General features: G+C 40.5%; 1 protein-coding gene across 1 annotated transcript in view; it reads left to right on the top strand.

Moving 5' to 3' along the window:
- The first annotated feature begins 227 nt into the window (after positions 1 to 227).
- The window catches only part of LOC129822798 (receptor-type tyrosine-protein phosphatase N2-like), a 264,670-nt gene continuing 239,817 nt past the window's right edge, over positions 228 to 25,080 (top strand). The window contains exon 1 of the mRNA XM_055881221.1: positions 228 to 522. Coding sequence (XP_055737196.1) covers positions 441 to 522 — 82 coding nt within the window. The 5' untranslated portion in view covers positions 228 to 440. The remainder of the gene's footprint in view (positions 523 to 25,080) is intronic.

Genomic DNA, 25,080 nt, shown 5'->3' with positions numbered 1-25,080 from the left:
GTTTAAACCCTGGTGCCAGTAACTGGCGTTCTGCGATAGACGTCCCTCATGCCCACTTGGACTTATTGGTATTGCATTTTTTTGTTTTATCTCTATATTGCCTACTCTCGAGCTTTATTTTATAAACTTCTACTATTTTCGTGGTGAGACTGGCTAACCATTAATTATTGCGCACTGTGGGTGCAAGCTCAGAGACCAGGCGCGGGCCCCTCGCCATGTGTTTGACGTCAGAACCTAGGAGGGGCGCCTTCTGAAGGTTGCTGTCCGCGGTGCTGAATCCTGACGCGACTGCGGAAGAGAAGTGGCGGAACCGAGAAAATTCTTATATTTTCACTTTCACTCGCAATTATCTCATCCATCAATTTTGGACCATCCTGTATTTAACACTGACACTATTATGTTTTAGCAAAGGTGTGCAATGGATTAGACTAGGTAGAGTAATGGATTCGCCGTGTTCCATCATCTTCGCTGTGTTGGCTCTTCGTCTGTCTCTTCCAACTACCTCCGCTGACAGCAAATTTGGTAAGTTCACGGTCAATATATAGCCATTTGTATATAAAAAAAACATACTTACCTGCCCAGGTGTTGCAGTGCAAAAGACAGGCTTTTAAACCACCATATGAGCTATGGAAAAAGCTAGCGTTTACGTCTTACTTTCCATGAAAATGTTTTTCTAATGTTCTGTAGTTTACTCGAAAAAGGAAAATCATAACAAGGTGTCAGGGACAGTGTCTTCGGGACATGAACTGGATAAGAGCATCTGCGAACTAAAATGTACATTTTAGCGAGTGAGTGTCCCGTATTTAATTCTGAAAAGAATTAACCATAATACCTGTAGTCTCTCGTGACATCCTGATTCTGGGTGCCGAGATTATACAACGCTTTAGGTCATTATCTATTCTGTTAGACAAGACCCAGCACATTGTGTTTTCAGGATGAATATGTTTTTAAAAGGGGGCAATCTGGGAATCGAAAAACATAGCGGCCACCCTAGCACTTGTTTTGTTAAGCAGCTGAGAGGTGGAGCTGGAGAAATGTAACCACTATCTAATTCATATACAGATGTATGGATCCAAGGATTAACCATCCATGAGATCACAACTATATAGTTTTAACCATGTTTTGAAGCTATACCGTGGTTGTTTACAATTGCATTGTTTACAAACAATGGTGTAAAACATTAAGGCAGTTATATACAATTTAAAATATTACATTTCGTAACACTTTTCACAACACCTTAAGTATGTGCCCTCAGGCCACTACTCTACTACCACAATATCTACAATGCAAAATCCATGTGTACCTGTGTGTAGTGTGTCTGAACTAAGTTGAACTAAGCTAATGACATGAGGCATTTATAATTTACATTCTTCAATAATCAATGGCTATATCGTTAATTTAAAAGTCCAAAAATAGATGTACCAATCCCAGATTGCCCCTTTAAAGTGAGAACTATGTGTGGCCTGGGTGGCCCATGAGTTTGATGACATATTCTTAAAACATACTACATGACATCTACTATGTGATTTGTAAGCATTTTGTTTTTTGCATTTTTCTAGAGACATATTTCCTTAATGGCGTAGTAGTCATCTCTAAAAGGACAGCACATACACTTTCTTGCTTTATTTCAGTCTTGGCAGGGAAATCTGCCTTCATATTTTGATTGGTTTTCCCTGCCTTGCCCCAGTTTAACACTCAGTAAATGCCAGAGTGTAACATTTTGAAGCCATTGTGGATAAATGGGCCCTTCTGTTGAGGTTTGCCTTGCCGTGCAGAGACTGTAGGTTTATTACCAGATGGAATAGACCTTAATCAAGGGGTGAGTGTTTCTGTCAGACTGATAAGCAGGGATGCCGTCATCTCACTGATCCTGCATCAGCGTGTGTAGTGTCTGTGTGGGACTGGTGACCTGAGGTATCATCCTCTCTCTGAACCAGGACCAGTCATGAAGTTGAGTCAGACGCCATCTGTACGTTTGGAAAGTGTTAACGTTTTTTTTTTAAACGCTTCTCTCTGTCTATCTTGTACTGTCTGTCTTCCCACTCCTTTCTGTGTAGGCCTCTCGATCTCATTCCCTCTGACGTGTTGGTCTCTCACCTTGTTTCTATCTGTGCCAGTCTAACACTATTGTAAGGAACCTACACAATCCTCAGTTAAGCTCTCATGGAGAAAGACTGTTGCTAAAACATTGTGAAATGAATAGACTTATGGAGAAAGAATGTTGCTAAAATGTTGTGAAATTAATAGGAACAGGATGGGGAATGGTACAGCATTCAAGATAACTGTTTTTTTTGTTGCAAAGGAGGCAGTATTGACTCTGTCAGCATCCCAAATGGCATCCTATTCCCTATGTAGTTCGCACCACTTTTGACCAGAGCCCATAGTAGTGCATTACATAGGGTATAGGATGCCATTTGGACTGAAGGCTCTGTCTCAGTTAATCCTGAATGAGTCAGCCGTGTTCCATTAGAGAATTCTACACAACTATTAGAGAATCCCACTCATTGTCAAAATTCATACTTGTGTTTAAAAAAAAAAAAATATATATATATATATATATATATATATATATATATATATATATATATATATATATATATATATTTTCTGGGGGTGGTCTCCATCATCAGTGTCTGTGGACTGCCTGGGTGGTTGAGACAGTTTTTGTTTTTAATGAGTCCCAGTGTGCCTTGCACTGTGTCGCCGGGAAGTTCCCTGATTGGTTTTATCAAAGAGAGCATTTCATTCCCTGTCGGGCTTGTGTTGTGTAGCCTACTGCGGATCTGAGTGTGTCTACTGTATCATCTGTGTGTGTGCTATGACACCAAATAGCACAGGGAAGCTCTGAAAAAAAGGAGTGGGAGGTAGAGAAGTAATATCGAGCAGCTATAAATAGCACTTACTTGAAGAGCTAAACAAAGGCCGAGAGGGGAATGAATAACCCTGGATGCAGGGTCAGAGTATAGAGAGACTGTTCGGGGATAGAGCTGCGGGTAATCAGCCTAGCAATTACTTGTTCATTTTTTCCTTCAATAGATATAGACTACTAAACAGATAGAGAGTATTAGTGGCGACAGATAGAGGTTGTGTCAAAGGGCAGTAAGCGAGATTCATTCCTACGCGGCAGGTCCTATGGATCCTGGTCAAAAGCAGTGCACTATATAGGGAGAAAAGGTGGCGTTTGGGGTGCAGACATAGTTCATGGTTTCTATCTCATCGGATCACCTGGAAGGATCGCATGCCTTAGTTTAGGGAGACATAAGCTTTGCAAACTCACACAAGCACGACTAGAAAGTAATTAGACAGAGGAGATGCATAAGTAAATAGGTCTAGGTATGGTTGGGATTTATTTGGCATAGGGGATTGTTCATGCATGGTCTACATTGGTTGAGCCTCTTGCTGGTTTAACTGGAGAGCTCATGGCCGAGGTGTGTGTCGAGTGAATAATAGCTGCTATGACACCATAGCTATCTTCAAAGTCTGCTGTCTCTCTGTTCAATGTGCTCTGCTGTCGTCAACCTTATCTCCTAATACATCCAGACAAGTTTTGCTTTGATTCATTGGCTTCGCTCTATCGCCACTAGCCACGGTCATCTGTCATCCCACAAATCTATTCAGTCAATGGTGGGGACGTTACGTTGCAGTGCTTATAAATCATCTCAGTGGATAGAGATGTGACATGAATGGTTGGATAGAGATGTGGGTACAATATGTGTTTATTTTCGGACTGGCTCCGATACAATGACGGTCAGTGCCGTTTAATATGATTATCTTTTTTCATGAACATGGTCTTATTTCTCTTACAGCATATTGGATGACTGTCATTCATATTCCACTCACCCAGTTCAGTGTAACAGCGATAGGTTTAGGATACTACATGATACTTGAATTTTCCCTATTCCCATCATGAGGTTGCTACAACCTAGCCTATGAATTAACATTTTTACAACGTAGGTGCACACAGGTCAAGAGACACATTTGAGGCAACAGACAGTGACATCCAATACTTCCTTGCCTTGCAGACTCTTGCCGGCATCAAGCTGATATATTAAGTAGTCATTAGTTCAAGAGTTTCTATTGGCCAAATTCAAGCATGTTTATCCCAGTTTAGTTCTGTTCGCTTCAGTGTAAGGGACGCTTTTCAACAGAATCGGCGGGATTGAATACACGCGTAAACAAACATCCACGTTATATTCCTTCTTGCATCCATGCGCTCTCCTCCTCTCACAACTCCCCTTCGCTTGTAGACTTCAATGCACAACACATCAGCTCTATGTGACCAAGCGAAAAAAAACTTTCCAAGCCAAACAGCTAACTTACTTTAGCTAATATAGTGATAACAATGTAACATCATAGTCAGCATAGCTAATATAACTAGCGCGTTAGTAACATTACACTGTAGTCAGTAAGCAGTTACACCGGCGGCAATACAATAGTAAACCAAAAGTTTAACCTTGACTTGGAAGACTTCCAGTGTTGTGTTGGAAAGTCATAGCACCCATCTGTTTGAGCAGGGTGTTTCAGTGGGCTAAACTAGCTAGCTACATTTAAGTAAGTGAAACGGATCTATAGAAACTCTATATACATTTCTCTCTTGCTTCTCCTTCAATTTTGGAATAAATTAATTTGTTCAAAAATGTTCAACTATTGTATTTCTCTCTCTTTGAGTCAACTACTCACCACATTTTATACACTGCAGGGCTAGCTAGCTGTAGCTTATGCTTTCAGTACTAGATTCATTATCTAATCCTTTGATTGGGTGGACAACATGTCAGTTCATGTTGTGAGTGTTCTGATAGGTTGGAGGACCTCTTCTGGAAATTATCATAATTACTGTGTACATCTATGGAAGGGGGTGATAACCATGAGCCTCCTAGGTTTTGTATTGAAGTAAATGTACCCAGAGGAGGCTAGCTTCTTGTCAATAGGGGGTGCTATTTGCACTTAATAATTTCGTTCCCAAATTAAACTGCCTCGTACTCAATTCTTGCTCGTGCAATATGCATATTATTATTACTATTGGATAGATAACACTCTCTAGTTTCTAAAACCGTTTGAATTATATCTGTGAGTGAAACAGAACAGGAGTTGGAGCACTTTTCCTATGAGGATGTGAGAATGCTGAAATCTGCAAGCTATTTCCAGGTCAGTTTATTAATTTGCCTGTCTTCTATTGGTTGAGATGCACTGCATACGTCTTCCCCTGGGTGTCAGCGAATAGTGAGAGTTGAAATGGGGTTGCTAGGCAGAACTGAGAGGTTATAAATGGCCTGGGAAAAAAGTGTCCGGCCTTTGTTCACTTCGCTCTGACGCAGGAAGGACATCTGGCTGTGGCTGTAGAACACTCCGGTTATAGGCCTTAGATATATCCGGTCATGTTTTTATTCGTTATAGGTGTTAAAGACATCATAAGGTAGTTAATTTAAACCGACTTATAGCAGTTTATATCAGTTTATTGAGATTTTCTGGAATTTCTTTGTCACGCTCTATCACGAGTTGGACACCTCTCCGGCACATAGATAGCGTTAGCTGCTAATTCTACAGGAGAAGAGGACATCTTTCAACCAAAAGACGATTGTTCTGGAGAAAGGACACCTTGCCCAAGATTCTGATGGAAGCTCGTCAAATAGTAAGAAGTCTTTATGCTGTTAATTCGTATTTATGTTGAAAAATGTTAAACAATAATTCCGCCATGAATTTCGGTGCGGTCTCGCTTTAGCGCACGCTGTATGTAGTAGTAACGTTAATTTTAAAAATCTAACACAGCGGTTGCATTAAGAACTAATGTATCTTTCATTTGCTGTCCAATCTGTATTTTTTAATCAAGTTTATGATTAGTTATCGATTAGATTAGGTGCCTCTCCAAGATGGCGCCGGACAGATTGCTTGAAGTTTGCCTACTAATCACATTGTATAACCACGATTTGTGCCGCTACATATGCACATTTTCGAACAAACCCTATATGCATTGTGTAATATGATGTTACAGGACTGTCATCTGAAGAAGTTTATGAAGGTTAGTCAAAAATTATATATCTTTTGCTTGTTTGTTACGATCGCTAACCTTTGCTGCTGGTAAATTGCTTGTGTTTCTGGCTATTGTGGTAAGCTAATATAATGCTATATTGTGTTTTCGCTGTAAAAACTAAAAAAATCTGAAATATTGGCTGGATTCACAAGATCTTGGTCTTTCATTTGCTGTACGCTGTGTATTTTTCAGAAATGTTTTATGATGAGTATTTAGGTAATTCACGTTGCTCTCTGTAGTTATTCTAGTCGCTTTGGTGAGAGTTGTGATGGTGGCTGCAATGGTAAACTATGATTTATACCTGAAATATGCACATTTTTCTAACAAAACATATGCTATACAATAAATATGTTATCAGACTGTCATCTGATGAATTTGTTTCTTGGTTAGTGGCTATTTATATCTTTATTTGGTCGAATTTGTGATAGCTACCTATGCAGGAAAAAAATGGTAGAGTAAAAAAAGTGGTGTCTTTTGCTAACGTGGTTAGCTAATAGATTTACATATTGTGTCTTCCCTGTAAAACATTTTAAAAATCAGAAATGATGGCTGGATTCACAAGATGTGTATCTTTCATCTGGTGTCTTGGACTTGTGATTTAATGATATTTAGATGCTAGTATTTACTTGTGACGCTATGCTAGGCTATGCTAGTCAGCTTTTTTACTGATGGGGGTGCTCCCGGATCCGGGATTGGGAGGAATTAGAGGCTAGCTGTCCTCTGGCTACACCATGGTGCTACCCTACAGAGTGCTGTTAATTAAGGCTACTATAGACCTTCTTTTCAAAATAGTGTTTTAATCAATTATTTGTCTAAAAAGGATGACTTTTTAAATGTTTTAAAATTTTCATTTTAATGAAATTCACTGAGGAGGATGGTCCTCCCTTTCCTCCTCTGAGGAGCCTCCACTGCCGATATCCTCCCAAGCTAGGCTACTTCCCATATTCCCATACGTTTTCAGGTGCAGGGTGAAGTTGCCCCTAGATGCTGATAATGTGTCAGTTTTGCATTGTCCCCGTTAATGGTTAAGGTTAGGATTGGGAAAGGGGAATTGATCATAGATCTGTACCTGGGGAAAACTTTGCCTCAGTGCTATGTTTTCATTAGGTAGTTCCCCTGTTGCCACGGCACCCCAGTCAGTCTCAGAGGACAAATCCGACCTGTGTGGTCTCAGAGGTCACTGAGAAAGCTGTAGACACAGGTGTGTGAAAGAGTATGTCTCAGGGTTAAAGATCACAACTTGTAATATATTTTTAAAAAGGTTAATAAATAATGCTTTATAGAAAGTTACAAAGTTTAGCTCTTGTCGCCCGTCATCTAGCTAACTATCACTTCTAGCTAGCCTAGCAGTCTCAGTCCGGATGTCAACATAACTTCCGTTACAATGTGCATTTCTAGTTGTAGTCTTTTAACTACACTGTAAGACGTTTCTGTAATTTCAAAAGCAAAACACTAGAATGCACAGTAAAATACTATAAATGCATTAATACTGTAGATTGCACTGCATTATGAGTAACATGCTGAAAAATGCTGTTGGAGTTGGAAGCCTCCTGTAAAAATGACTATAACACACTGTTTGTTTACAGTAATAGCGTATGCCTCCTGTACAATGTAATTGCCTACAAATTATCAATTTCAGGTGCCAACCTCATGCTGTCAGTTGAGACAGACTATTTGTCACGTTCCTGACCTGTTTTCTGTTGTTTTTGTATGTGTTTAGTTGGTCAGGGCGTGAGTTGGGGTGGGCATTCTATGTTATGGGTTTCTATGTTGGGTTTAATGTGTTGCCTGATATGGTTCTCAATTAGAGGCAGGTGTTTGATGTTTCCTCTGATTGAGAACCATATTAAGGTAGGCTGTTCTCACTGTTTGTTTGTGGGTGATTGTTGCTGTGTCTGTTTGTACTGTTTCCTTTTTCCCTGTTCGTGCGTTCTTCGTTATATGTAGTTCACAAGTTCAGGTCTGTTTAACGTCGTTTGTTGTTTTGTAAATTATCAAGTGTCTTTCGTGTCAGTGTTCGTCTTGTCTAATTAAATCATCATGTATTTATCACCCGCTGCGTCTTGGTCCACTCTCTCCCCGAAAGACGAACGTTACACGATTTTAGTATTTTGAAGCCACTGTGAAATGGAAGAATATTGTCAGCATCTGCTGTGTACGTACTTTGACTTGTATATAAGTATCTCTATTTCTAGCCAACGTTGAATTACTGCATGTGTTCTTTGTCAGCTAGCTTACTAGCTACTGCTGGCAACGCTGATATGCTGCCCAGTGGAAAGCACCTTTGGTCAGCACACACCTCGATCCAACACCGACGCACTAGTCATTCGCATCGGCTTTAGCGGCTCGTTAGTAGTTTAACGGTCCACGACTGTTTTTTGTGTAAAATGAAGCCTGTCAATCCAAAAAAATATATGTTACACCGGTAATATCTTTTTAACTGCTAGAAAAAAGCCGTTTTGTCTGTAGTAATGGTGATAATTTAACAGTCATGAATCTGCGCTCAGTTTATTCTCTATGGCACTCAGAACCTGTGGTACAGCGAGGCCTATCACAACAATTATTATTTGGGAGATTTTTTCTAGGTCTCACAGCAAGACATTTACGTGCAATTTAGAGCAGACCGAAACGATTGCTAACCTAGCTAGCTAGAGTAACTTGGCCAATGTTTTCCCCAACCAGGATTATATTTCATGTAGGATAGCAGCCTACACAAGAAATAACGAATATTGGTATCCATTTAGATGTCCCTGTGATACAGTCCACTCAATGGGGAGAGCTTGAACTGTAACAACACAGAGAGACAGTGTCCGAATTAGCTGTCACAACTCTGTGTGATTCTGTGCACTCGGCTCTCAGCTGCGCAACATACAGTGCCTTCGGAAAGTTTTCAGACCCCTTGACTTTTTCCACATTTTGTTACGTTACAGCCTTATTCAAAAATTGATTCAATATTTTTTTTTCTTAGCAATTTACACACGATACCACAAAATGCCAAATCAACTGGTTTTTAGACATTTTTACAAAGGAATAAAAAATCTAAAACATATACTTTATTTACATAAGTATTTAGGAACCTTTGCTAGGAGACTCGAACTTGATCTCAGGTGCATCCTGTTTCCATTGATCATCCTTGAAATGTTTCTACAACTTGATTCGAGTCCACCTGTGGTAAATTCAATTGATTGGACATGATTTGGAAAGGCACACACCTGCTTATATAAGGTCCCACAGTTGACAATGCATGTCAGAGCAAAAACCAAGCAATGAAGTCAAAGGAATTGTCCATAGAGGTCTGAGATAGAATTGTGTTGAGGCACAGATCTGGGGAAGGGTACCAAAGTTCTGCAGCATTGAAAGTCCTCAAGAACACAGTGGCCTCCATCATTCTTAAATGGAAAAAGTTTGGAACCACCAAGACTCTTCCTAGAGCTGGCCGCCCGGCCAAACGTAGAAATCGGGGGAGAATGGCCTTGGTCAGGGAGGTGACCAAGAACCCGATGGTCATTCTGAGAGAGCTTTAGAGTTCCTCTGTGGAGATGGAAGAGCCTTCCGGAAGGACAACCATCTCTGCAGCACTCCACAAATCAGGCCTTCATGGTTGAGTGGCCAGATGGAAGCCACTCAGTAAAAGGCACCTGACAGCCCGCTTGGAGTTTGCCAAAAGGCTCCTAAAGACTCTCAGACCGTGAGAAACAAGATTCTCTGGTCTGATGAAACCAAGATTGAACTCTTTGCCCTGAATGCCAAGTGTCACATCTGGAGGGAACCTGGCACCATCCCTATGGTGAAGCATGGTGGTAGCAGCATCATGCTGTGGGGATGGTTTTCAGCGGCAGGGACTGGGAGACTAGTCAGGATAGAGGCAAAGATGAAGGGAGCAAAGTACAGAGATCAATGATGAAAACCTCCTCCAGAGTGCTCAGGACCTCAGACTGCGGTGAAGGTTCACCTTCCAACAGGACAACGACCCTCAGCACACAGCCAAGACAACGCAGGTGTGGCTTCGGGACAAGTCTCTGAATGTCCTTGAGTGGCCCAGCCAGAGCCCGGAGGTGAACCCTGTCAAACATCTCTAGAGAGACCTGAAAATAGCTGTGCAGCAACGCTCCCCATCCAACCTGACAGAGCTTGAGAGGATCTGCAGAGAAGAATGGGAGAAATTCCCCAAATACAGGTGTGCCAAGCTTGTAGCGTCGTACCCAAGAAGACTTGATGCTGTAATCGCTGCCAAAGGTGCTTCAACAAAGTACTGAGTAAAGGGTCTGAATACTTATGTAAATGTCATGTGTGATTAAAAAAAAAAAAATGTTTAGAATAAGGCTGTAACGTTACAAAATGTTGAAAAAGTCAAGGGGTCTGAATACTTACCGAAGGCACTGTAGGCTAAGTCATTGTTTTGCATGCCAGGAGTGTCCTTTTAGCCTCTCCCAACTAACCATTTGTTTAATTTAAACATTGTTCCATAATGTTATAGTATTAGCTAAACCTGTTCACTTTACCAGTAGTAAGCAAATATTTGGTGGCACAGAAAGAAATGACAATGTCTGGTAAAATAGTCACACATGACACCAGCTTGATTTTTCCCTTGTCACCTGTCTGAACCCCCTTACCCCAATAGAGTTGCACATGATCTATCCCAATCCGAATCCGAATCCCAATTTTGAACTCCTCCATCTCCCTCTCTCTCTTTGTCCCCCCCCCGCACACACACAGGCACACAACACACAGGCACAAAAAAAGTATATTGTTTTTCTTACAATTAGATTTCAGGGAGAATTTCACTGTAAATCTGCAGCATTATCCTAGGAAGAGTTTTCCAGTGTAGGAAAGCTGGGCTGAAGCATGTCTCGGGTTACCTCCCAAATGCCACCCTATTACCTACAGGGTGGCATTTGGGAAGTAATTAACCTGGGTGTCCCCTATCAACCTTGGTTGACATATTAAATGGGGCACCTGTTTTGAATGATCTACCTAGTTAGTGGGTAAATGAGCTAAAGGAACCACTGTAAGTGACAGACCCCATGAGTTGTTATTAATCAGGCAATAATACCCTTCTTTACACACGCATTCAAATGGAAAGCACATTATATTATGCTCTACGGTGAAATGATGATCACTGAGCAGTTGGTCTGTCATTTGCAAAGCCTGTTTTCATATATTCAAAATGCCGACAGCTGCCGCGTTCAATTGGAAGTTAATTTATCTAACATCATGTTCAACATTTTCAGCTTGCGCCTGTTCTCCAGTGTAATAAATGGTTATTGATTCCCGACTAACAAGGAACATGTTATGACAGACCCGGTTCAGTTGCACCGAACCGAGATACAGCTGTTGTAGCATTTCCTTTTTCAATATGAATTACAATGCAGTATAATCCAATATTGGATTTGGAAATGGAAGCAATGGAAGCCCTGCTCAATATACTTTTCTATAGTCATGAGTCATAAAAGGGCAGATGGGATTCTGAGTCAGTCTTTGAGGGGTAGTACTTTCTCACACACGAGTACTTTCTCACTCTCTTTGGATTGTTATTTTTTGATTTTTTGTTTAGATTGATTTTTGTATTTGTGATATTGTATTTGCAAGATATTCTACTGCACTGTTGGAGCTAGTAACATAAGCATTTTTGCTGCACCTGCTATAACACCTGCAAATCTGTATACACAACCAATACACTTTGATTTGATTGGATTCTGAACAGCAGTAAAACCTCTAAAGCAACCTGTATATCCAGAGCTTTGGTACTCTGCCACGGATGGTGTGATGGCAGATGAAGCAAAGCCGCTGCTATGAAAACAGAGCAAATGCTCGGAGGACCACAGTGTATATTGACATTGAGTGGTTATTGAGACGGGTAGAGAGAGCAAAGCGGCTGTGGAAGGAGGGGATATTTAATGTTTAGTTATTTCAGAGACACTAGTGGGGAGATATTCGCCGGCTCCTTGTTGGAGAGATGACTCTCTGTTCGGAGTGTTCTCGGTGACGTCAGGTCTAAACTGAGGGCAGGGCTAAATTCTTCCCTTTAGGAGTAGACAGAGACAGGTGGAGAACAACTGTGTTGTATTCATTATAGAGCACACCACAGCAAAATGCTTTGCAATGAAGAAGGAAAACGAAAAACTAAAAGTTCAGGTACTCCCTCCGTTTTCTTCCGTTTGGTGCCTTAATGGATACCACCCAGATGGCACTCTGGCACTCTAAAAAAAACACCAGGCTCAAAACTGATCAGGTGTTCTCGAGGAATCTATTTACTTTCAGGAAGTTGTTGGGTGCTCTAAGAACATAGACATTGATGACGATAGAATAAAATCAATCTAATAACACATCTATGCCACATCTATGGAAAAGTATAATTTATTACTGTGTGGGTATGAACCTTCTTTATTGGGAATATTTGGGATCTACTATCAAGATTTAGCACACAGAATTGTGATAGGGTCTGCATCCCAAATGGCACCATATTCCCTATGTAGTGCACTACTTTTGACCAGAGCCTTCTGTAATTTATGCATGAAGTAAAGAACAGGTTGCCGTTTGGGACCTATACAGGGACATTTTTCAGGTATGTCAGTATCATTCTTCCTGACTATCTTGCCTCAGGGGGACTGTGTCCTGGTATTAAGTGTAAATGAGAGGGAACTGATTAGAGGAGGTCACTCACAAGGTCAGTCCTGTACGGCGGTGTCACTGTGTATAATGAGGATACTAATGCGCTAATAAGCATTGAGGACACTGTGATCCCGTCCCGATATGGCGGCCGGACACGGGAATTCATCTCTGCAATCCCAGGCCTGATTAAATGCAGTAATGGATTTGCTAGCGCTATTGATTAACACTCTGGGCCATTTCAGTATGCAACGTAGAAACAAAATAACTTCTTGTTAGATAGAGCTAGAGTGTCAGACATGATTCTAACACCCGGTATTCAGCTTTCAATAAACAACAGTATTGGTATGTGAGGATTCAATTGTGGTTAGTTCATAAGAACCAGTTGTATCCCATGCAAAGCGAGTTACAGTAGGGTGTGCTTACATTTATGTATACGTGGCCGCAGCAGGAATCAGACCTACTATACTATCCTGGTATTGCAAGCACCGTGCTCTACCAACTGAGCCACACTACTCTGTTAAAAAATAAAGGTGGAAGTTGGAACCAAATAAGGTTCTTTAGAGTGATGCCATAGGGTAACAGTTTTAGGCTCTCTGAAGAATATTAAATGGGATGGTTCTTTAAGAACCACACACAAATCCCAAACCAGAAATGTCTGGGTGATGAGCCTTATTTGCATATTTCCCAGGGTGCCTTTTGAGTGCATTTTAGAGTTCCCAGTAGTGAATATGTTATCATAAACATATTATTTAAAGCAATACAATACATATTTGATAAGGCCTTATTTTGAGGGCCTAGTTTTACCCTAATACGGTGTCCTGAATATCATAGCTTTACAGTCCACATCAGGCCTGAAAGTCACATGATGCTGGCTTGCAAAGTAATTCCTATTGAAATCCAGCCAGAGTGGGGATATCCAACATTTTGCATTTTTATTCACCTGCAACCTGCATTCAGAATGACTGCCAGGGTTGGGAAGACTAAGATATGAGACTACATAAAGTAGGGATGTCAAATACGGCCTGAGGGAAACAAACATCTTTTTCTTTGAGGTTTAACAGTGGTTGGCATCCAATATGTTGCATTACCACCGCGAACTGGATAATACAAATCCATTATACTTTGTGATACGCAAACAAAAAAAATAACACCCTTCAAACTAACCATACACTCATTAAAAACCCACTACCCCATTCCACTACTTAGAACCTACCTGCTCCAGCACCATGCCAACGGCATGGGAGGATGGGACACCACCACTCAACACACCCTGTAACTCTTCTGAAGTCAAATCTCTTATACCCAAATATTTCTCTGCAGCTGCCACCACACCGCTATTTTCTGTGATTTCCAATCCATTTCTGCAGTACAGTTAATAACCATTGCTATGAACACTAAGAAGTCCTTACAGAAGCATTTATCACTCGTTGGCCTATCCCTTTGTGCTGGCACAGATCTACTACTCACAAGGATCCTCTCAGGATCCCTCATTCCCTTGAATCATCCTCCTCTACTTTCTTCACTTCCTCGTAATACGACACCTTTTGCACTACTCTGACTAGCCACCTCAACCAGCCTCTCTCGCAACGGACATGTCCGATCCCCAGCAACATGGACACTCCTACAGTTGACACACACAACTTTATCCACCGAAACTACACAATCCTCTGTCCCATACCCTCTTTCACATTTCCCACATCTTGGAATCTCCCTCCCACACACTGTTGCGATATGACACCTGAAACAACACATTGGATTCGCCACAAACGCTCAAACAGGATAACTGATGTATCCTAACATGACCTTGTCGGGTAAAGACTGACTCAAAACTCAAAATGACTGAAAGTGACTCCTCTATTTCACCACTCTCACCACATGGTCTGCGTGCGCACCAAACGGCGTGTGCCACAAACACCAGGAATCTTCAACTTCAATTGCCTCACCTCCACACTTACCGCTACCCCAGACATCACTTCTTTCAATGGTCGCCTGTTCCTAAGAGCAAAGCAAGAAACAGATCTTGATCCAAGTTACGTGACATGGAGTGCCCGCTCCATCTGGTCAGAAGAAACACAAACGCATATCACAAGTCCATTACAGGTTACCTGGGTTACCTTCACTGATTCAACTGCACCCAACTCCTTTCCCACCGCCCTGAAACCACAAATGGATCCGCCAAAAGGCAAGGATCCACTTTCTCAACAAAATGTCACTCTTACTGGACCAGATTCTTCTTTATCATGTCAATCCTATTCACCACACCTTCCACCTCACTTAACTCACCCTCATTCACTTCCATTTCACCTCCAGAAATCGGTCGGGTGCACGGCTCACTCTGTTTGCAATTGACACCAATATTATTCGACACCATCTCTGATTTGATCACCATCTGCCTAAACTTCAAATCCAACCTCTGCTTTCCTTATTCTCCTCAACTTCTTCTTCCTCTTTTTCCCCTCCATTCCTCCTCAGCGATCCACCTTTCTTTGTCCCTGCCCCAATATTTCTCTTCTCCCAACTTTGCTTCCAGCCCGGTGGCATTCTGGCATAATGTCATGCCCTGACCGTAGAGAGTCTTTTTATTCTCTATGTTTGGTTGGTCAGGGTGTGACTCGGGTGGGAAACTATGTTCTTTGCTTTGGCCGGGTATGGTTCTCAATCAGGGACAGCTATCTATCGTTGTCTCTGATTGGGAATCATACTTAGGCAGACTTTTTTCCTTTTGTATTTGTGGGTAGTTGACTTTGTTAATGGCATGATAGCCGAAGTAAGCTTCACAGTCGTTTCTTTGTTTTGTTGGCAACATTTATCAAATAAAAGTAATGTACGCTCACCATGCCGCACCTTGGTCCGGTCATTTCCACGACAATTCTAAAAATCAACCTACAATAGAGCATGCTGGGAAATATGATAATGATGGGCACAGTTTTGGTTCAACTCTTCTTATTAAAATTTTTTCTGATTGCTTAGGCACTATCTTTGAAACTATAGGTTATTTTTGCAAAACTCTACACACTAACCACAAAACCTTACACCAAACCAGAAAAACAGTATACATCTCTTGCAAAAGCAAACAATTCTTGCAAAACTCTTCAAACTCTTAAAAAATTGTGTTTTTGCGTCAATAGAGTACACACAAACCATCATTTGAATAAGCACACGAAGCACTATCTACGCACTGATAGTTTAAATTAAAAACACTTGTAGCTTTTTCTTTTTCTGTGAGCAGTTTGCAATAAAGTAATGTCATACATGTAGTAAACACACATACACACAGGTATCCAAATGTGTTAAGTATGGACAAAACAATGTAGCACAGTAGGAAAGACAGGGATCAGTCAATATGATGTAGCACCATACACTTCCAGATCCAGTACCAATGATAGGATCGTATAGCTTACCTGCACATACTCATATCTCAGTTGCTCTGGGCTGAACAGTAGACATCTTCCACCAGATACTGGTTTTCTTGCAGTTCTGTAAAACCATTTTAATGGTTTTAGTGATCCTTCTCATTATGAAAGTACAGTACATATTACTGTACCAGTAAGACTACAGCACTTACAGTTACTCACCGGTTCTCATTTCTAAATATCCAGATGATACCTGCAACAGTATAGTGGCTCAGATTTGGTTGAACCCGTTGCCCAGCCTCCCTCATGCTCATCCCATGGTTGACAACATGGTCAACCACAGTCGCTCTGATTTCATCAGTTATTGTGTTCCTGACTTCCCTTCCCCGTCCTCTCCTTCTCCCCCGTCCTCCTCCTCTAGTTCTCACCCCTCTTACTCGCTGTCCAATATTGGCCTCCATTGTTGTCCAAACCAAATGTTTACCTGTGGCCTATTTATAGTGCTCAAGCGCTGACTGGTAAGTGAACTCATTATCTAAAAGTGTTTTCACGTGTCAATGTGGAAAGGGAATTGGCGAAATAGTGTAGCAATGTAGAGACCAATGTTTACCGTTTTGCAAAAAGTGTGTTATAAAATTATAAACTGAGTGTAAAGCTGAGAATGTGCATTCAGTTTGGCACACTTGGTAAATGCATTGGCTAGAAGTGCTAATGGTTTCAGAGATAGTGCTTCAAGAATCACTGTTAGTGTTTAAGCATTCATAAAAAAACTGTAACACCAACACTGGGGTTATTTCACATCGCTGAGTGTTAATTTAACTCTTTACAGTGTTAATGTAACTCTTGAATCAACACTTTAAATGTTAGACAGAAAGGTCAACACTAGTTAACTCTGACCAATTGGCTGCAGGAATCCATGAAATAACCCCAGTGTTGGTCAAGAACCTTTAAGAATTCTGAAAAAATGGCACTGCCTCTTCAAGAACTCCCCACTTAACTGAAATGTTTTTTTAGAATTCTCCAAGGAACCTTAAGAGCTGAAGAAGAACAATTTAAGAACCTTCCTTTTATTCAGTGTACTGTAGAGTAAGCACTTGACTAGAGAATACATCCTGTAGTAGAAACTGGCCATAATATTAGTTGTTTTATGTAATGTTTCATCAGTTTGTTTTTAAAGACCTTCCTGCTTTTGTTTTGGTATTGTATTGGCTTTCTTTTGAATCCGTTGTATCAGATTGTGTTCTAACAGCTATTGGGTAAAAAATACTATAAAATATAATATAATTGTCACACCCTAATCTGTTTCACGTGTCCTTGTGATTGTCTCCACCTCCTCCAGGTGTTGCTGATTTCCCCCAGTGTATTTATCCCTGTGTTTCCTGTCTCTCTGTGCCAGTTTGTCTTGTCTGTTTTTCCAAGTCAACCAGCAGTTTTCTCGTTCTCCTGCTTTTTGCTATTCTCCTTTTTCTAGTCCTCCCGGTTTTGACCCATGCCTGTTTCTGTACCCGCCTGCCTGACCATTCTGCCTGCCTTGACCACGAGTCTGTCTGCCACTTTGTACCTCCTGGACTCTGATCTGGTTTTGACCTTTTGCCTGACCCTTTGGATTAATAAACATTGTAAAACTCCAACCACCTGCCTCCTGTGTCTGCATCTGGGTCTCGCCTTGTGTCATGACAGTAATATGGTGTCAATAATAATGGGTTACAGTTTTATATCTCTTTTTGGAGCAATTTTCACAAGTATGTGGTACATTTTCACAACATTTTGTACAAAACAGATAAAGGAAAAAGGCAGTTGTTTGAAAACTCTGAGGACATTTTCAATTGACAAGTACAACTCATAAAATCATACGGTCACTTTTTCACCAAACTTCAGTTTTTCATCTAGAAATACACGTTTCACATTGCAATACATGTTCATATAAGGTAATTGCCTTTCACAATGCAATGCTTACATTACTTTTGATATGATTCTTTTCTCTTCAGTTAAAATACATTTGACTATTACTTAATCTGACTCCTCTTACCTGATCACTTAAACGTTTGGTAAACCTATAGGTTTTACATGTACAGATTACACAGCTTTACTAAAATTCAATTGGCCAATAGAGTAATATATGCCATTTACGAAGCAGACAACAAAGTGAAAACAATCCACACATTTTCGTATGTGACCCCAGTGGGAATCAAACCCACCACAACTGGTGTTTCTATTGGCATGCTCCTATGAACTGAGCCACATACAGGACCACTACAATACATAAGTACAATACACAGTTACAATACAGGTAGTAAGTGTGTGATTGCCATCCCCATGACCGTACCACCCTCATTCAGGCCATGGATGATGCATGCAATGATTTCAATTCAGACCTACTGTATGTCAGGCTTGGATTCACCATGCCAAAAGGTTTTTCCCCAGGTGCAAGAACAATGAGGATATTTACTGTGATTTCGATGAGAACCTATGACCAAATGCTTAAGACAGGCTTGATACAAACTAGAGCCTTCTAAACATTCTGTTTCTGTAACGGCTTTCCTCTTCCTCTTCATCCGAAGAGGAGGAGCATGGATTGAACCAAGACGCAGCGTTGTGATAAGACATGATATTTAATAAACAAAACAGAAAACACGACGAACACTTGAATAATTACAAAACAATAAACGACGTAGACAGACCTGGACGACGAACTTACATGAAACACGAAGAACGCACGAACAGGAAAATGACTACATAAAACGAGCGAACAAACAAAACCGAAACAGTCCCGTGTGGCGTAACATACACAGACACTGACACAGGAGACAACCACCCACGACAAACAAAGTGAAAACACCTACCTTAATATGATTCTCAATCAGAGGAGATGAAAACCACCTGCCTCTAATTGAGAACCATATCAGGTACCCATAAACCAACATAGAAACACAAAACATAGACTGCCCACCCAAACTCACGTCCTGACCAACTGACACATACAAAAACTATCCGAAAACAGGTCAGGAACGTGACAGTTTCTTTAATTTCTTTCATTTGATTACATTGTGAAAGATGTCATCAACGCTCACACCTTCGATCAGATATGGCATAGAAATGATGGAAATGTGATCTTCAGACTTTTTTAAAATGGGTAGTCCAAGTGTATTACCTAATGTGAAAACAGTGTAATGTACTGTCATTTACACTACTGTAACATACTACATTCAAATGGCAATTTTTAAACATGTATCTTATATTTTTTCTATTGGATTAAATGGTTAATAAAATAACTAAATTGAGAAGATATTATGTTGTGTTTTGGTGATAAACCACTGTTCTCATTATATTTAATGGTACATTTAGATTTTGGATCAATGGTTGTGTGGTGAAAGATGTCTACAAACAAAATGAATGCACAATGAAACGTTTTGAATGTAAGACTGGCTGTGTTACAAGTGTTACCAATTCGAAGTTTGTACTAAATAGTTTAGAAAATTCACCACATGCTTGTGAAAATAGTACCACAGCGATATTTTTTTTTAATTTAACAGGTTTAATGGGTATATTTTTTAGATGGAAGGTTACAAAGAGGATCCCTGAGGAGAAATCATGTGATCAGCAAGCCTGGGGGAGAGAGAATGTGGAGGCTTTCGTACACCTCAGAGCTGCTCGCTCTCGACTTAAAAACCCAATCACACAACAGTACGGGGGAGAAAATCATATCATTCAACGGGTCAGGCAAAGGTGAACCTGCCTGTTTCAGGGGCCTCATTTGTGTGCTGCTATCTTTCATTTATAGTGTCCTTTTGCCTGGAGAGTCCCTGACCTCCCAAGAATTTCTGGGAAACTCTCAGGAAATGTTTGACCACACCGTTCCATGTGGCCAGTGGTGCAAGGGTGCTAGGGTCCTATTCAATCGATGTTTTGACCTCAATGTCATGCATGTCACTGGGCCATTTCAGCAGGAGGTGATTCATCATGGTGAGTTATGAAGGTGATTTACAGGAGCAAAAAGAAGACTGGGGTATTAGAGTATGGTAATAGAAATCCAAGGTTGGGCATCTTATCCTGATTTATTAAAGAGAAACAACCTTGTTGACCATAAGCCTATACAGTATGTAAACTAAAAAGAGAGCATGAATGATTGCGTAATGATAAGAAGATGATTTGCATCCTATACGGCTTGTCATGAGAGGTTCCATTTAAGAAACAAACCTTTTCAGTTAAAAATGGTCTTGCCTTAGAAACATTTCCCCAGTTTTAGGTACAGAGTGTTACAGTATAATGATACAAGGTGCTTACATTAGTAGAGTGATGCTAATTTGTCTCTAGGTTATGTTCCCTTTCCTTTATCCTCACTAAGCGCTGTTCTTTGTCCAACGTCACCACATGTTATTACACGTCCTTGCTGTCACCTACCTGCTGCACTGTTCATTTTTAGGGAGCTGAGTACTTGCAGAGGAGAGTGTCCTTGGTAGAAGTCATAATGATAATAAAAGGTCCAAAATGTCACCCTATTCACTTTGTAGGGCATTACTTTTGACATTAGCTCTTTGGACCCTGGTCAAAAGTAGTGCACTATTAAGGTAATAGGGTGCCATTTGGGATGATATGATATGAGATACAGTATGTTGCTAACAGCACTCTGTGGGAGGTGTCTGTACTCACTGCCAGCCTCAAAGCATCCGTTTTGTCCCTGTTGAAATAAGGCACAGCAACCACATGTGAAGGGGCATACTAAATTATACATCACTGGAATTAAATACTGTATGGCTGTAATGATTTTGCAGGTGCACATAATCATATAGATTAGAACTGCACAGCAAATTCTTCATTGTTAAAGGCCCAGTGCAGTCAAACATGTAATTTTCCAGTGTTTTATATACAGTACCAGTCAAAAGTTTGGACACACCTACTCATTCAAAGGTTGTTCTTTATTTTTACTATTTTCTACATTGTAGAATAATAGTGAAGACATCAAAACTATGAAATAACACATATGGAATCATGTAGTAACCAAAAAAGTGTTAAACAAATAAAAATCTATTTTATATTAATAAGTAGCCAACCTTTGCCTTGATGACAGCTTTGCAAACTCTATTTGGTAAAAGATCAAATAAGCAAAGAGAAACGACAGCCCCATTATTACTTTAAGACTTGAAGGTCAGTCATTACGGAAAATTTCAAGAACTTTGAAAGTTTCTTCAAGTGCTGTCACAAAAACCATCAAGCATTATGATGAACCTGGCTCTCCTGAGGACTGCCACAGGAAAGGAAGACCCAGAGTTACCTCTGCTGCAGAGTATACATTCATTAGATTTAACTGCACTTCAGATTTCAGACCAAGTAAATGCTTCACAGAGTTCAAGTAACAGACACATCTCAACATGAACTGTTGAGAGGAGACTGTGTGCCTCAGGCCTTCATGGTCAAATTGCTGCAAAGAAACCACTACTAAAGGACACCAATAAGAAAAAGAGACTTGTGTGGGCCAAGAAACACGAGCAATGGACATTAGACCAGTGGAAATCAGTCCTTTGGTCTGATGAGTCCAAATTTGAGATTTTTGGTTCCAACCTCCGTGTATTTGTGAGACGCAGACTAGGTGAACGGATGGTTTCCGCATGTGTGGTTCCCACTGTGACGCGTGGAGGAGGAAGTGTGATGGTGTGGGTGTGCTTTGCTGGTGACACTGTCGGTGAATTATTTAGAATTCAAGGCACACTTAACCAGCATGGCTACCACAGCATTCTGCAGCAATACACCATCCTATCTGGTTTGTACTTAGTGAAACAATCATTTGTTTTTCAACAGGACAATAACCCAACACACCTCCAGGCTTTGTAAGGGCTATTTGACCAAGAAGGAGAGTGATGGAGTGCTGCATCAGATGACCTGGCCTCCACAATCCACCTGACCTCAAACCTCACCTGACCTCAAACCAATTGAGATGGTTTGGGATGAGTTGGACCACAGAGTATCTCTTGTTTCATAGGTTTGATGTCTTCACTATTATTCTACAATGTAGAAAATAGTAAAAATGAATGAGTAGGTGTGTCCAAACCTTTGACTGGTACTGTATATATCCACACTATAATGCTGTCAAATTTAGAAAATTATGATCATGCCCTTTTAGTGTACGAGCTGTTTGAGAAGATTGCCTGAAATTTCAGCCTGTTTAGGTGGGATGGAGGTTTGGCCTGCCTTGTGACAACTTCTTCAGGCTAGGGCCTATTTTTCTCAATTTTCGCCTGACCGACATGCCCAAAGTAAACTACCTGTTGCTCAGGCCCTGAAGCCAGGATATGCATATAATTGGTACCATTGGAAAGAAAACACTCTGAAGTTTGTAGAAATGTTAAAATAATGTAGGAGACTATAACACAATAGACATGGTTGGAGAAAATCCAAAGAAAAACCAACTGGAACGTTTTGTTTTTGAGAGAGCCCATGCTCTTCCATTAGAACGTATAGGGAAAAAATGTAATCTAGCTCCCAGTATGCAATTGCTATGGCTTCCACTGGATGTCAGTAATCTTTGTTCATGTTTTCAGGCTTGTTTCTTCCCAAACGAGGAAGAATTATGAGTTTTAGTACTGGGATGCAGACTTGGAAATCAGTCTATGCGCGCGCGACGAAGAGGACGCGTACCTGCTAATATCATTTTCCTATTGAACATACTTCTTACCGTATGAAATATTATAGTTTAATTACATTTTGGGGTACCTGAGGATTAAATAGAAATGTATTTTGACTTGTTTTAACACAGTTTAGTGGTAGCTTTTTGGATTCCTTTCTCTGCATGTTGAACGAGTGGATTACTCAAATCGATGGTGCAATTTGAATTGCGTGCCCTCCAGTTTCACCGGAAGTTGTCCCCCTAGCGGGATGCCTAGCCTATCCTTTATTTTAATACACCAATAAGAAAGAGTTCCAAACCTCTCTGCCAAAAACAGCTCGTTTTCAGTATTCCCCTTCCCCAATTGTAGAGGATTTACCACCCATGGCTGTATTTGTTTGTGACGGAGACTTGGTTGTTGTATTCATCCAGTTTCAATCCGACTTCACAGAGTGAATCTGTCATCATACATTTTTTTAAAGCTTTAACACTATGTTTGGGAATTGCCTCACGATACAGTATTATCACGATACTTAGGTGCCTATGCGTATTGCTATTTTCACGATTCTATACGTATAGATTTTTATCACAATTCTATATTCCAAACGTATTGCTCACGATATGTCTGCCGCAGAGGGAGGAGGGCCATGAGAAAATGAGTTTTGATCAGTCATGGAAATAAAAGTGCCAGAAAAAAATTGTCTCCCTATTTAAACAGAAGACGGAGAACAATGTAAAAAGGAAAAATACTGGCGTTTTGGTGCAGGTATAGCCAACTGTAGCAAAAATAATATTGCAATATTGTCAAAATGTTACAATACGATATATTGTAAAAAATAATATCCCGATGTGTAACTGTATCGATTTTTTTCCCCCCATCACTATTTAACACAATACAATACATATTTCATACGGGCTTATTTTGAGGGCCTAGTTTTACCCTAATAAAGGGCCCTGAGACTCATACACATCACTTTGAACCAAAATCAGCATGCTCTATTGCAGGTAGATTTTTTGAATTGTTTGTTTCAATATCTATGTTTGTGCATGTACATTGATTGATTGATTAATTACTTATTCTTAAACTACTCAAATATAAATTACTAAATGTGAACGAATCCATTGTATTAGTTGGATTTATTGCACCCATGCTGAAATGGTTTTCCAGTTGAGATGTTTTAGGTAGTCTCATAGCATAGTCTTCCCAACCCTGGCAGTCGTTCTGAATAAAGGTGATTAAAAATTCTAAATGTTGGATATGCTCACACTGACTGGATTCCAATAGGAATTACATATTGTCTTGCAAGCCTGGTTGTATGACACTCTGAAAAAAAAGGTTTGGATTTGTTCCTAAATGGGTACAAACACTTGTCACTGTAGCGGTACCCTGTAAAGTCATCTTTTGTACCTTTAGTTATAAGTGCATAATTTTACCCCAGTTCATACCTCAGGCCACATCAGGCCTGCAAGTAGGGTTGCAAAATTCCGGTGACTTTCCCCAAAATTCCCTGATTTTCCAAACATCCTGGTTGAAGGATTTCAGTCTGCTTCATTTTCCAGGAAACTCCCGTGCAGGATTTCTGGAAAACCAGGGAACTTTGGGAAAGTTACAAGAATTTTGCAACCCTACACAACAAATTTGAGATCTGAATTTTAACAACCACAGTGTTAAATTTCACACTTTCTAATAAATTATATGTGACCATGTCACATTTCAAAATGTTGATAAACTAACACCCCAAGAGTGTTGGGTCCCTAACACCATGGGTGTTGCAAATTCCGAATTAAATGAACACTTTATTAGAACTGATGCTGTAACACTTTCTCAGTGTTAGAGAATTATCATCTGGGGTCTTACAGGAACACGTTTTGATGAACTGTTTTAACACTGTAGGGTGTAAAGCCTTATTTGCATATTTATTTCCCAGGGTGCCTATCGAGTAATTTGTAGAGGTACCAGTACCACCCATGACTGTGTCTGCTAGTGACAGAGACATGACTGTTGCATTCATTGTCAGTTAACTACTGTGATTATGAGCATACGGGGAATGTTGGCCCTTGAAAGTGCAGGAACAAGATGTACGTCAGGAGAAGTGCAGTATTATCATAAGGAGAATCTACTTGGACTATGGAGGGAAAAAGAGAGGCAGAGAGAGGGTGAGCTTGAATTTGCTTAAAATTGATGAAAACAGGTGGATGAAGAATGGAGAAGAATGGTAGAAAATGTAAGCAGAGTGAGATGTAGACTGGATCAAAGACAGGAGGCGAAATGGAAGTGAATGAGGGCGAAGTATCGTAGGTGTGGTGAAGTTCTCGGAGCCCGAGGGTCAGGATAAAGAAGAGTCTGTGAAGGTAGGAGGGACATTTTGGAAAAAGTGGTCCCTTGCCTTTTGACGGATCCATTTGTGGTTTCAGGGTGGGTGAAAATGGAGTTAGGGGCTGTGGAATTGTTGAAGTGGACAAGCAATGTGAGTTGTTTTGCTCTC

The sequence above is a fragment of the Salvelinus fontinalis genome, chromosome 25 (assembly GCF_029448725.1).
Source record: "Salvelinus fontinalis isolate EN_2023a chromosome 25, ASM2944872v1, whole genome shotgun sequence".
Classification (NCBI taxonomy): domain Eukaryota; kingdom Metazoa; phylum Chordata; class Actinopteri; order Salmoniformes; family Salmonidae; genus Salvelinus; species Salvelinus fontinalis.
This window is presented reverse-complemented; position numbering and strand designations above follow the sequence as displayed.